Source organism: Periplaneta americana, chromosome 11, assembly GCF_040183065.1.
Source record: "Periplaneta americana isolate PAMFEO1 chromosome 11, P.americana_PAMFEO1_priV1, whole genome shotgun sequence".
NCBI lineage: Eukaryota > Metazoa > Arthropoda > Insecta > Blattodea > Blattidae > Periplaneta > Periplaneta americana.
Window position 1 is genome coordinate 177,335,192 of NC_091127.1, and position 13,331 is coordinate 177,348,522.

The window sequence follows — 13,331 nt, forward strand, 5'->3', positions numbered from 1 at the left end:
ATTAATCAAGTGGGGTTGGGTCTTTTTCATATATTTAATGGCGGTGTGGTGTAGATATTTATGTGCGTGGTTCTCTTCAGTATTGGCTCGAGAGAGAGTATCTTTCATCATTATGGAAGGAAATAACTTTCAGAATGTGTGATATTCTTCATTGAAAATAAATCTGAAAAATGTTTATTTGAACGTCTAATGAACTTAGTTTGCAGCATTTGCTGCACAAGCCCCTAGTATGTAATATAAAGGGATTTATTTCTTGAATATTGTATGATAAATCAGCGACTGAAATCAGAAATATTATCCAGAGACTTATCTGAAACACTTTCAAAATGAATTGTAAAATTTTGAAACTTGGTCTAGGAAAATATTAAAAGTTGTGACGTGTGCAATCTTGTTTGTGCACAGGTGCCTTGGCTGTACTGCGCTCGCTTCATCATGGGCATTGCTTGCGGAGCCGCCACTGTGGCCACGCCGCTCTACAACGAGGAAATAGCCGAGGTGCGAGTGAGGGGCACGCTGGGCGTCAACATGGACATGATGTTCAACGTCGGCATCCTGTACATCTACGTCGTGGGCGCCCTGGACTCCTACGTCTGGCTCTCCGTGTCCGCCTGCGTGGTCCCCGCCATCTTCGCCGTCACGTTCTTCTGGATGCCGGAATCTCCCGTCTTTCTGCTCTCCAAAGGTCAAACCGAGAAAGCCGAACAATCTCTTCGATGGCTCCGCGGTATCGGTAAAACGAAAAGCCCCGACATCGAACGCGAGTTAGGTCAGATGCAGAAATTCTTAAACGAATCTCTTTCGAAGAAGACGAAACCGGTCACAGAAAAGACAAAATGTCGAGTTTTCAAAGAATGCTTCGCGGACATTTCCATGAGCTCCCCGACAGCGAAGGCCGTCAGGATAATATTCGGTTTGATGACTTTCCAGCAGCTGACGGGGATCGACGCTGTGATCTACTACACCGTGGACATCTTCCGCGACGCGGGGAGCAGTCTGTCGCCGTTCGTCTGCACCGTGGTAGTGGGCATCCTGCAGCTGATATCCACCTACATACCCTCGCTGATAGTGGACAGAGCTGGTAGACGAATCCTGCTCATCCTCTCAGAACTAGGAATGGCTGTGAGCCTCCTCGTGCTGTCCCTTCACTTCGCGATGCAGAACAACCGCGCGGACGTCTCCTGGACGGGGTGGATTCCCTTAGCAGCTGTGAACATGTTCATAGTCGCCTTCTCCATCGGCTTCGGCCCGTTGCCCTGGCTAATAATGGCGGAACTGCTGTCCGCGGAGGCGAAAGTATGGGTCAGCTCCATGGCCGTGTGCCTCAACTGGAGTTTAACGTTCGCAGTCACCAAGCTGTTTCCAATTATCAACCGTGATCTCGGCCCCGCTATGACGTACGGCGGGTTCTGCTTCATCTGCATCCTGGGGACCGCATTTGTGATACTGTTCGTTCCGGAAACTCAGGGAAAGTCAAGGGAAGACATACAGCTCGAGCTGATAGCGAAATAAGTGTTTAATAGCGGACTACTTTATTTTGATAAATAATGTTATTGTTGATTACCTCTAGATGCTGTCGCCTAGAGGGTGTTATTATTTTTGTGCCTTCACTCCGTACTGAGTTGTAGCAATACTAAAATACCGAATAAGTATTCGTTAAGTGATATGTACGTGCTGTAGTCAATAATTTCGTGGACTACGATAACTGAAACACTGATTGCATAGTTGTAGCACTTATGCACTTCCACTTTCTGCCCCAGATGCGACGCACTTCTTCAATTTCTACAGGGACATCATTTTATTTTTACTTCAATTTTTATTGTACCTGAGTTTTTTAATGTATTTCACTCCCACCCAGTGACGTCGCCAGGATCAGGGCAAGGGGGATGCAGATGGGGTGCGAGATTTAAAAATGTGGTGCGAGTTGTAAAAATGTGGTACATAAAAAATCCAAAATGTTCTCTCGTGCACTTGCGCGCATACTATACATCTGTTAATTAATATTACTATGTATTATTATTATTATTATTATTATTATTATTATTGGTCAGCATATCCATAACGATATATTAAGGGATGTAGTTTTTTCACATCCAAGAAATTGTTTGTTTTTGTTCTTCAAAATAACTTATGCCTAGTATATTTTAATAAATTGCCCTTTGGGGTGCGGAAAGGGGTGCTCCGATTTTTTATGAGGTGCTTGCGCATCCTTTCGCACCCCCCCCCTATCGACGTCCCTGCTCCCACCCCCTCTACTAGTGAACTTCCAACTGTTCTCCTCACAGAACCAAGCGTATACAGTCAAAGTCGCCCTAAGATCGTAGTAAACACAAACAGTATTGAGTTAGTGAGTATAGTACGTTCCAGAAATATGTTCGCGTTTTTCAGTGACGAAAGAGCTTTCAGTACTGAATCATATTTTCGCACAGATACTGTCGTCCGTTTGCCTACGTCGCATCCCGATTTCCCTCACCCGCAACTATTTAAAATAACTTGAATAAAAGTAATTAATTATCACGTGATTTCCCTCCTTTGTACGATCCTGCGACATAACCACTTGTACGGACAGTAGATAGCATGTCTGAGTAATTTTATCTTTTCGGATCGGGCAGAAGTGAAGATTGAATTTACAGTACGTAAGGCACTCTTTTATGTAATAGATATAGAATTATTTCAACATGAGTTACTAGTACGAAGGACGAAACTGGTAATTGGAATTAGATGCAATAGTCTATAGTGCGATAATGTGCACAAAAGAACTGAAGCCTGTATCGAAATGAACGGCCACCATTTTCAAAAATGTGTTTCAATATCCATATTATGATTATTTTTAAATTTAACTTCATTCTCTATATTGTACGCTAATGTGCTGTAGATAGTACAATATACACTGCATAATGAATACGTTCGCATGGATGACTCAGTTCGTAAGTAAAAACACTTATTGTTAATACTGTACTGTATTTTGATTAAACAGAAACCTAATGAAAATTATCAAATTCAAAATTACGATATTTCCTAGTTTACGTAAATGGATGAACTACTTTTCTTCCCTCCTATACCTAGTAAAGTGATTTGTTTGTATTTTAGTGTATTTTACGCCAGAATCATCGAACTCCAATCGTGGAAGGGGGTAGCAAACGGTGTTTCCGGCTCTGAACCATTAATCCAAAGGTATAGCCAGGTTAATATTAAAAATGTTAGTAAAATTAAAATGATGTCCCTGTACAAACAGTGTATAGATTCGATCGAAGAGATTACATTGCTGCTTTTACAACTTTCTGGACAGAAGAGAATCAGTACCCACAAAACAGTTTTTCCACACGGCAAACAGGAAAATTAAGTCGAAGCACGTATGGATCATTGGAGCATTTTCAAAGCTTTCTAGCTTAATTTCAAACTCCGCAAGACATTTTGTATAAGCTAATGTTATGTTCACAGACTAATCGCTTGTCGACGATGAACAGCAAATAGGTGACACTGTTTGTGTATACCAATGGTGAGCATTCCTGCGGCATTGCCGCAGTGACGTCAGACCTCAGCGAAGCATCAAACTTACCCCCAACCTTCCCCTTCCCCCACTCCATGAAAATACTGCGCGTGTACGTGGCGGATTATACTGGATTGCTGTACTTCGGAGCTTCATTAGTGATACAATGTCTTTCGCAGAATCATATGAATCCAGAGGATATCACACTTACGAGAAAGGCGGTTCTTTAATTTCTTATGTTTAGGATTAGTTACAAATATTCAGGACGCGAACTTAAATATGTACATTCTTAAAATAGATCACCTGTTATAGGCCTACGAGTTAAAAGGAACACAGATTCAGTGATTTTCAAAGGATGGAGAAAGATTTCAATATTTTTGCCACTCCTTTTCATGTTTACATTGAAAATTTTATCCCAGAATTGCAGTTAGAGGTACTGGATTTGCAGAATAATGGCTTCTTGAAAGCAGAATGTGAAGGTCTACTGGGGACTAAAATTTTTTAAAAGATGTCCAGTACTACATATCCACTGCTTAGACAGTTTGCTTCAAAAATAATGAGTACCGTCATTTCCCATAACTATGGTCCTGGAACATAACTATTGTCCACGATACAATTGTTCAAATTTTGTACTCCATAACGTAGTACCTCGTTTATCTATATTCTTTCTGTACTGTAGGTTGAATTCAAATCACTGCAGCTATCTACGAACGGTCTATGTTACTTCTACAATGATCTTTGAATGGTTGTATCGTGGACCATAGTTATGGGAAATGACGGTATGTGTTCATCAACCTACCAATGCGAACAGCTGTTTTCTAAAATGAAATTTATAAAGTTCAGCCACAGATCCCGCTTAAGCGATGCTCATCTCCTTGCGCAACTGAAAATAGCATGCTCAGATAAATCCCAATTTCCAAGAAATTGCTTTGAAAAATGATTAATTAAATATCACGTGAATGGACTATTCTAATTACATACGGTAGGTAGGAGTGTAGTGGCGCAACTGTCTGTAAATCCGTCACTGCACTGTAGAGTGCAACCCCTCCCACAGTATGTAGTTGCCATTTAAATCCTGTTTTGTGGGTTGCGTTCATTTTGCCCACCACTGGTGTATACAATGCATTCTGGGATTCAATGCACGATAGCACTAGCCCTGAAGTCCACGAAATTGTTGACTGTACTACGTATATTACATAGTCTTCGCAGTTAATGTTACCAATAAAATTAGAATACTATTCTTCATCACAGTCGAGCGTATTCTGTTAAAGAGTTTGACTAGCGAGAACAATCTTCTTCCTAATCGTTTGTATATTGATATCGAAGTTGTCTTCATTTCTTAATGGATTAATAAAGTATTTGTAATCTTCGATATCTGAGACCGGCTAGTTGAGAGTAACCCATTCATTTCATGGCGTTAAATTATTTTTATTTTTATTTTCTTCTCTAGAAGTCGGCTAAAATACTTATCGAGAGAATTTTGGCAGACTGAGTTATTAATGCTCCGTTATATTTTTAATTTATGAATTCAGAATATTTGTATTTATACTGGTATTTTAAAAATTCAGTCATTTTTCTGATCAAAATTCGAAGAAAACTCGGTGTGGTAAGGTAAGAATCAAATAGGTAATTACTTTGATTCGTTTTGTAAATAAATAAAACAAACTTTTTTCTTAACTTTTATTTCATTTAAGCACAATAACGAAATGAAAACCAGTAATTACTTCTCTTCATGTTCCAGAACAGTACATTGTAATACCTGTAATAACTATTCTTACACAAATAATCGAAATAGTTTCAGAATCTACCGGTACACATTAATACCGAAAATTAGATCATGTTCAAGTGTTCACACTACTTGTCCGACTGAACTGAGCTCTTTAGATAATAGACAAGTCATAGTGTTGTCATTTAAACTGATCCAATTTGATATGTACGGAGTAGCCCAAAATGTATACACTGTTTGTTCAATAACTTTGAAAAAAAAATTGAGATAAAATTCTCATTTTTGGGGAAATTGTAGCTTAATGTATACTGTTTTCGCTGTAACAAATGTCCTAATGTAAACATAAGCACGTTGCTGTCATACCCGTGATTGGCTCCCAGTCGAAACACTCACACGACGCAGGAAAATATAGTTCCGCACTTGAAATCATAATGTTGTATTATTTGAAAATAAAAAATTGAATTCTAGTTGCTAAATACGATGAAACATATAACTTGACTCATATGTAAAACGCTATGTAAAAGAAAAGCTCTTTTATATTTTGTTACGTACTATGAACGCGGATGAATACCAACAGTAATACCGAGGTAGTCTGTTCTTGTAACCAGCTGGCGTCACTTGAGCTCGTAGTTATTCACGTAAGCACGTGGTACTGAAGTATGGCTTCTGCATTCTCAGTGTCTTTGGTTATTAAACATAAGAGTGGAAACCCTCTCAAAAGCGGAGAAAATCAAATAGTCTTAAATGTATATAATAACTTACGTGAGTTTTAATTCCAGTAATTATAGAGTAAATGTTTCCTAAGCAAATGAATGCATAGTAGTGAGGTTAGGCCTACTTGACGAGTAACGGGAAATGTTTAACATGAAACAGAATGTACAACAGTGGGCGGGAACACGTTCTGAGAATCTATGGCGCCAAACAGCGGCCAATGAAGCCTCACTTCAGTCACATGCTATTGTTTATATTAGGATTTTTTTTACAGCGAAAAGATTATAGGTGTTCGAAGTGGCCACCATCAGCATTCAAACACTGTCAATGCCGCCGAACTGCTCCACGAACTAAGTTATGTAACATGTCCAGTGTGATAGCTGCACGTGACGCTAAATTTCGATTTGTTCTCGTAAGGCATCTGGCGTTTCCCGATAAACAACACCCTCCCATAGATAGAAATTGGTGTTAGGTCTGGAGACCGTGCTGGCTACTCGGCAGCACCTCTTCGACCTATCCATTGTCCAGGTAGAGTTTCATCCAGATATGCCCTGACATCTCGATGGTAGTGGGCTGGGCTCCATCTTGTTGCAGATAAAATGTCTCTTCTCCATACAGCTCTCGGATGGCAGGTACAATTGTTGTCGAAGCATCTCGAAATACACTGCACCGGTGACTGTACCTTCAAAGAAGGAAGGCCCAATCACACCCGGAGGACAAACCACATCATACATTAAGAGTATATGTATACGTGAATGACCACAAATATTATCAGAAGATACAGTCTCTAAATTTCTAAAATTTTATAAGGAAATGAACTCACAATTGGACAAAAATTACAAGGTACCACAACAAGACTCATTAAAACTTAGATATTTGATAAAAGTATAAAAAAATATTACTAATAATATTTTTTATAATTCACTTTTTACTTTAAATTAAATTTTCCAAAATTTAAAAATTTTCACACATATTATTTTTTCATAACTCCACAACCATTAGAGATAGAATTCTCAAATTTTGTACAATAATTTTACATGCATTTATGCAAAAGATAGACTACAATAATGCCCATTTCTTTGAAAATAGAAAAATTAGGTCACAAAACATTATGTAAATTTTAACATACTTTATACAGTACAAATAAAAAATTAATTGTATTAAAATAAACAACTCTACATATCTGATAGTAGTCTGCTTTTCAGAAATAAGTGTTTATTACATGCAGGAAAAATATTAAAGATGTCAGAGAGACCATAACAGTGTTATGGTTACCAAATGATGTAACTGCAGATATTTTTGTTTTTGTTTTTTCATACTTTGTTAAAACGGGTTTGAAAAATATTATTAGTAAACTTTATAATATTTTTATCAGGTATTTAAATTCCAATAAGTCTTGTTGTGGTACCTTGTAATTTATTTTCTTATAAAATTTAAAAAATTTGGAGTATGCATTTTCTGATAATATTTGTGATTGTTCACGTACATATAGCCTTAAGTCCTGGTAAATTGAAGGCTTTGTCGTGATGGATGGCAGATGTTCCGGAATCCAGTACACGCAGTTTACAGTTGTTTTCAAACAACTCACAGTACTCAATTCGTCGATCTGGGTCGCCCTCATTCATTGCATGCAGCGCTCTTGGAATGTATGCCTTCCACTTTGCAGTCTTCAAAATTCGCTATACACTTGATCGACTGAGTCCGTTTTCACAGACTTTTGTGTATACATTTTTGGGCTACTCTGTATTTTATAAGTTACAAGAAATTCCACGGCAGGCTTGTTTGACTGTCAGATAGTGGCAGTTACACGTTTACTCGCTTATTAATAGGGACCGGATTTTTATGTAATCACATAATATGTTCCTTTCAACCTAACCGTATATAAATAACAAATATTTGTGAATCTTGTAATTATCATTAATATATTAAAATTTGATACTATTTATTTTGTACATCTTGATTACACAACTTTTAACACTGTATCACTTCGGAATATTTATTTTATTTAATTTCTTCCTGTAACCACTACAGGTTGCCATCGACAAAGAGTACCATGATACAATAGAGTAAATGCCTTGAGGCTTAGTGATTCATTGTCGTTAGAGTGAAAAATAACAATTTGAATTATATTAAAACACATGATATTAAACGAAGTAACGTCAAGGAGATGCGAATTAGTCATGGTCCATATGTATGATGCCTGAAAATAGCTATTGAGCCTTTGAGTGCTGCAATTGTTAGATCTCTTAAAAAATTTTTATGCCAAAATATTTACATAAGTCGACTAGGAACTGGGGTATGGTCCCTCGGGCTCCTACTAGTCCCGTGATGACGATGGATTCCAGATGGTATTTGTTCTTATAAAAGCTGATGGAAGGTTCATATATATTCCTTTTTTCTTCGTGTACTTCTTCTGGCTGGTGTTCGTGCGATTCGAATCTCACAGTAGGGTCTATGATGTAACCTTCAAGAGAGGGAGGTTTAAATGCAATTATGTCGATTCTTCGATTACTGCCCTCACTGGATATGCCGTGTACTTCTTCATATACTGAATAACCTTTGTTCCTTAAGGCAGTTGATATTATAGATCTTACTCTATGATGCCGCGTATTTCGTAGAAGTTCACCGTGTGGACAGGCCCCCAGGAAATGGGCAAGGGTTTCAACCTCCCTGTCGCAACGTCGACAGAGGTTACTGCCCGAAGACCTCCCAGGTACACTACATATTTACCCCACATTACATATTATGGTTTGGTATTACATAAATCTACATATTTTGGGGTTTTATTCATTTTTACGTCTTTAAAATAAAAAATAAAACTTCTGCTGGGGAAGTATACAATTTGAAATACACAGATTTAAAAAGCCTTTATAACTACCCGAGAAAGGATATATTTCGAGACGAAACATAACATCTTAGTTCCAGGAAGTAAAAGAGGCACTCACCCCTTACCGCCCACTGTAAATATGAGTGAACAAAAGAAGGGAATAATCTCATTTGCATAAGAGGACGACATAGTAGTAGGGTCTAAAGATCTTACAAAGTTAAAAGAAACAATAAACATCATGGTGAAATGGTGCAATAGAAACAAATTTGATATAAATGTGAACAAAACAGAAATGATGATAATCAGAAACGGCGGAAGAGCACCAGAAACAGTAGAAATCGGCATGAAGAACAGAAAATTAAAAATTGTACCAGACTACAAATATCTAGGCTTAACAATACAAACCAGCGCAGATATTGATATTAAATATTTTCATGATTTTACATATTTTGGTACATTCACCTTATTTTTCTTACATAAATATGTACATATTTCACACCTTGATATTACATAAAAAATCCGGTCCCTACTTATTACTTTCTCTTAAAAATATTAATTTCCAGCCATATTTTATATGCTTTTAGCTTCTTATTAGAATGGCCTTTTCCTTCATTATTTATCATCTTAAGCTTTTCTGTTACTGACCTACGTAATTGGTAAAGAAATGTCTTATTTTACAAAGAAATTGCGGAGCACTGATGTTCTGTCCTATATTATTGTTCCAAAAGTAAATGCCATTAACCATTCCATAAGGAAAAAACCGTTTCAATAGGCAAAGTATCATTTTTCATGCAGTATCTCTACTGAGTGTATTAATAACTTGCTATCATTTTGTGTTCCGCTTTGCAAATTCTAAATAACTCTGAAAAAGTTGTTACCGAAGTGCCGAAGGAAGTCACTGTCACTCCGGTACACTAGTCTCTAGCCTTGTTAGGAAGTCTGTAGCAATTTTAAGTTAGACTTTAATAATTCTTAAACTTACAGAATGGTATGAATGTTCCTTGAATCCATTTATCCTCATTTGTTTTTTCAGTGGTTAAATTGCAGATGCTGTCATGAACTTGTGTCTGTGAATATATGTGTGTGTGCATTTTGTTTGGTTAGCCTTACAAAATGTTTTCGAATTATGGAAGTCAGTATTGTTTATAACGGAAATAACGATTGAAATAAATGGCTCAAATGAGATGGTTTTGTAGTGTATTAGGAAATGAAATACGTCATTCTTATCAGATCCACTGGCGGATCGACAATTTAAGGTACAAACTCACTTATACAGTGAAACTTCCCAATAGCGGACACCACCGGGGAAAAATTTAATGTCCGTTATTGAGAACTGTCCGCTATTTAGAAAATCGTTACTATGTATAGAGTACATCTAAATTTTTCATACATATTCAACACTGTATTTTACAGTACAGTACAGTAGACAATGAGATTGTTTACAGTATCCATCCTGAGAGAAATCGTACCAGTAAATGTTTTGTAAATGAAATAAACATCAGTCACTGTACCACTTAACCTTACACAAAGAAATCTAGAATTGCATTCTCAGTGTATGATTTTAAAATAATATGCTTGTTTTTCAAAATTTCACTAACCTGAGTTTTTCCCACATTAAACTTTGTGGCCAGCTCACGAACACTTAATTTCTCCTTCTCAATATGTTCTACAATATCCACTTTCTCTTTTAGTGACAAACGTTTACGTTTTTGTGACATTTTTAATGTAACTGTACTTCCGAACACTCAACTTGACAAACCAAGAAAGTACGGACTGCTCACGTACAGTATCACAACTAACAACTGTGCTGCTTACCTTCAATGAAGTACAAGAACGTTCAAATGCACGATAATGATTGTTGCAAAGAATTCCATTAGAATTCCGTTTAATTTACAATTGTCGTTTTCTTTTTTTCTTTCACGCTGTCCGTTATTTGGAAGTTTTAATTGTTGTTGGAGATACATTTCAGTGTCCGCGTCCGTTATTGAGAATGTCCGCTATTTGGAAGAATTTTATCATAAGGGCCAATGTTATTTTGCAGGGGAATTTAAAAATGTCCGCTATTGGGAAGTGTCCGTTAAGGGAAGTTTCACTGTATATGATTTTAGTATTAGATATAACAAAGACATCTTCACTTTTTAGTTGCATTAAATTCAGAAGAAAGTTTAAAAAGTTCCCGATGGATAACTGTGTATGTTTGTGAATAAATTTGCGCTGATGTTAATTTACAAGACAAATCAAATCAGGGAATTGAATTTTATGCCGCATTTTAATGATTTTATATTTAATATTTAACGCTGTATGTTAAAGAAAGACTACATAAAACAAGGCTCCTTAAAGTAATTATGTTTGATATTTTCTGTGTTCTCTCTTACATGATCTTCAATTTCTGATTTTTCTTGTTAAATAATAGGACGTATTTTCACAGTTTTTTGTTCAATATTTTTTCATTCTTTCCCTTTTATGTTGCATATGGTAAATTTACATTCCTCTTTCGTCATTCTTTTATATTCCTACATTCTGTATGAATCATACTCTGTTAGCCACTATTGCTTTCATTGTAACGCGAAAGTGTGGTAGTTTGTATCGTAATGAATTTCAAATTGTTAATCTATGAAATAAAAACAATTGTGACGAATAAAAACAGGAAGAGATGCACATTCATAAGTTCAGATATAACCCAATGTATGTTTGACTCAAATTTTATTTTTTTTTTAATAACTTTCAGATATAATTAATATGCAGAATATTTTCTTAGCGTCACAGTTACAACCACGAATCAGCAGAACCCGGACATTGAACCGTGTCATCTCGTGTTTGATATTATACTTACTGTGCCAACTTACTAATCGTGATCAGTGGCGGCTCGTGGGTATTGAATTCAGGGGGGCTGCATACAAAAATAAACCATGCAACTTATCTTATTTAAAGATTAGTTCCATGCGCCTTGTCTTGTAGGTTGCAAACTTTTGAATCATCTTATTATTAAAATCAGATATGTCGTTTAATATAGTCTTTACAATGGAAAACATAGCTAATGCGGCCAGTCTCTCTTCTCTCATCGTATTTCTAAGATAGGATTTCACTCTTTTCAAACACGAAAAGCAACGTTCTGGTTCGGAAATTGTCATTTTTTTTATGGTGATAGCTATGCGTAGTAGTTTCACAACTTCTGAAAATGAGACCTGGAAGTTCTCAGATAGAAGAAACTGCAAGAGCTTGACTGCGTCATTGATATTTCTGAATTCTTGTCTCTGATACAACATAGTGAGTTACGTTTTTAGTTTGTCTTTATTGAACATTAGAAAAAGCTTCACACATACATTTAGGTCATTTTCAGGAAATGAGCTTTTGTAGTATTCAAATTTTTCTTGACACAGAAGAGAAGATAATATCAGATGATCTATGAACTGGAATCGGGTGTTAGCTTGTGTGAAAATGAGGTCACACACTTCCTTGGCTGCCGCAACCCTTGTCTGAAACCCTTCGACCTTATGACGCTTTTTATGGTTTTCATTTTCACAGATCTCGCTGCTCAACTGTGCACTGTTTCGTATTGTCTTTATGACATTAACAAAGCTTGATATGCAGAGTCGGCCTCGGTAACATAGTCGTTCGATCCCGGCCCAGGTCGATGGCATTTAAATGTGTTTAAATGAGAAAGGCTCATGTCAATAGATTACTGGCATTTAAAAGAATCCTGCGAGACAAAATTCCGGCACACCGGCGACGCTGATATAACCCCTGCGAGTGTAGTTAAATAAACCATAATTTAATTCTTTTATATGCAGATTTGGATCTCAGAAATATCTAACTGGCGATGTTGCAGTTGGTTGTATAATATATCTACATGATACATCAATAAATGAAAAACAAAAAAACTGAGCCAGAAATTGAATTCAGGATCTTCAAGAGCACGCACAAGGGCGCTTGTCTTATTTTTTGTGGTGTTGTTAGATGTTTCAGATTCCATTATGGTTTGAAAACATTCTAGCAATGGCTCCTTCTTCTCATGAGCAACATTTACTTTCTTATTTTAAAACTTCATCTTGCATCTTGTTGTCCCAGCTGATGGAATTGTCTTTGAAACACATTAATCTAATACAGACTGAGTGGAAATTAAGAGAAGAAAGCAGGGATACTTGATAAATCAGCAAAAAATATGCGAGCCTTTGTATTTTGTTCAACTGATGGGCACTTAATTTCATATTTCTCCTGAACTGTTTAGGTTCTGAACTGAATAGATTGTAAATATTGTACAGAATTAAACATTGTTGCACTTGTTTTACTCACAACATTAAAGAAAATGTATTTAAAACTGCGCGCTAATGACAAGCTGCTGCAAATTTTGCAGCGCCTGGTGACTCGTGATTCATGGCCAGGGGCAGCAGGGGGAGGGGTAAAACTAACGCGCAAAGCAACCGAGACGAGACTGGCAGCTCCAGGGGAGGAAGTGGCTTCACCCATAGTCCTTGTCTCTGGCTTCGCTCTGGCAGCACCAGAGGAGGAAGTGACTTCATTAATGATTGCGTGCATGTCAATGAGCGCGAAATTTTAAAAAACTCGAGCCGCTAAATAGA

General features: G+C 36.9%; 1 protein-coding gene across 5 annotated transcripts in view; it reads left to right on the top strand.

The window, feature by feature from the left end:
- The window catches only part of LOC138709638 (facilitated trehalose transporter Tret1-2 homolog), a 614,214-nt gene extending 604,282 nt beyond the window's left edge, over nt 1-9,932 (top strand). For all 5 annotated transcript variants that reach the window (XM_069840549.1, XM_069840550.1, XM_069840551.1 and 2 more), the window contains one exon: nt 403-9,932. In XM_069840549.1, coding sequence (XP_069696650.1) covers nt 403-1,509 — 1,107 coding nt within the window. In that variant the 3' untranslated portion in view covers nt 1,510-9,932. The remainder of the gene's footprint in view (nt 1-402) is intronic.
- Nucleotides 9,933-13,331: the final 3,399 nt, after the last annotated feature.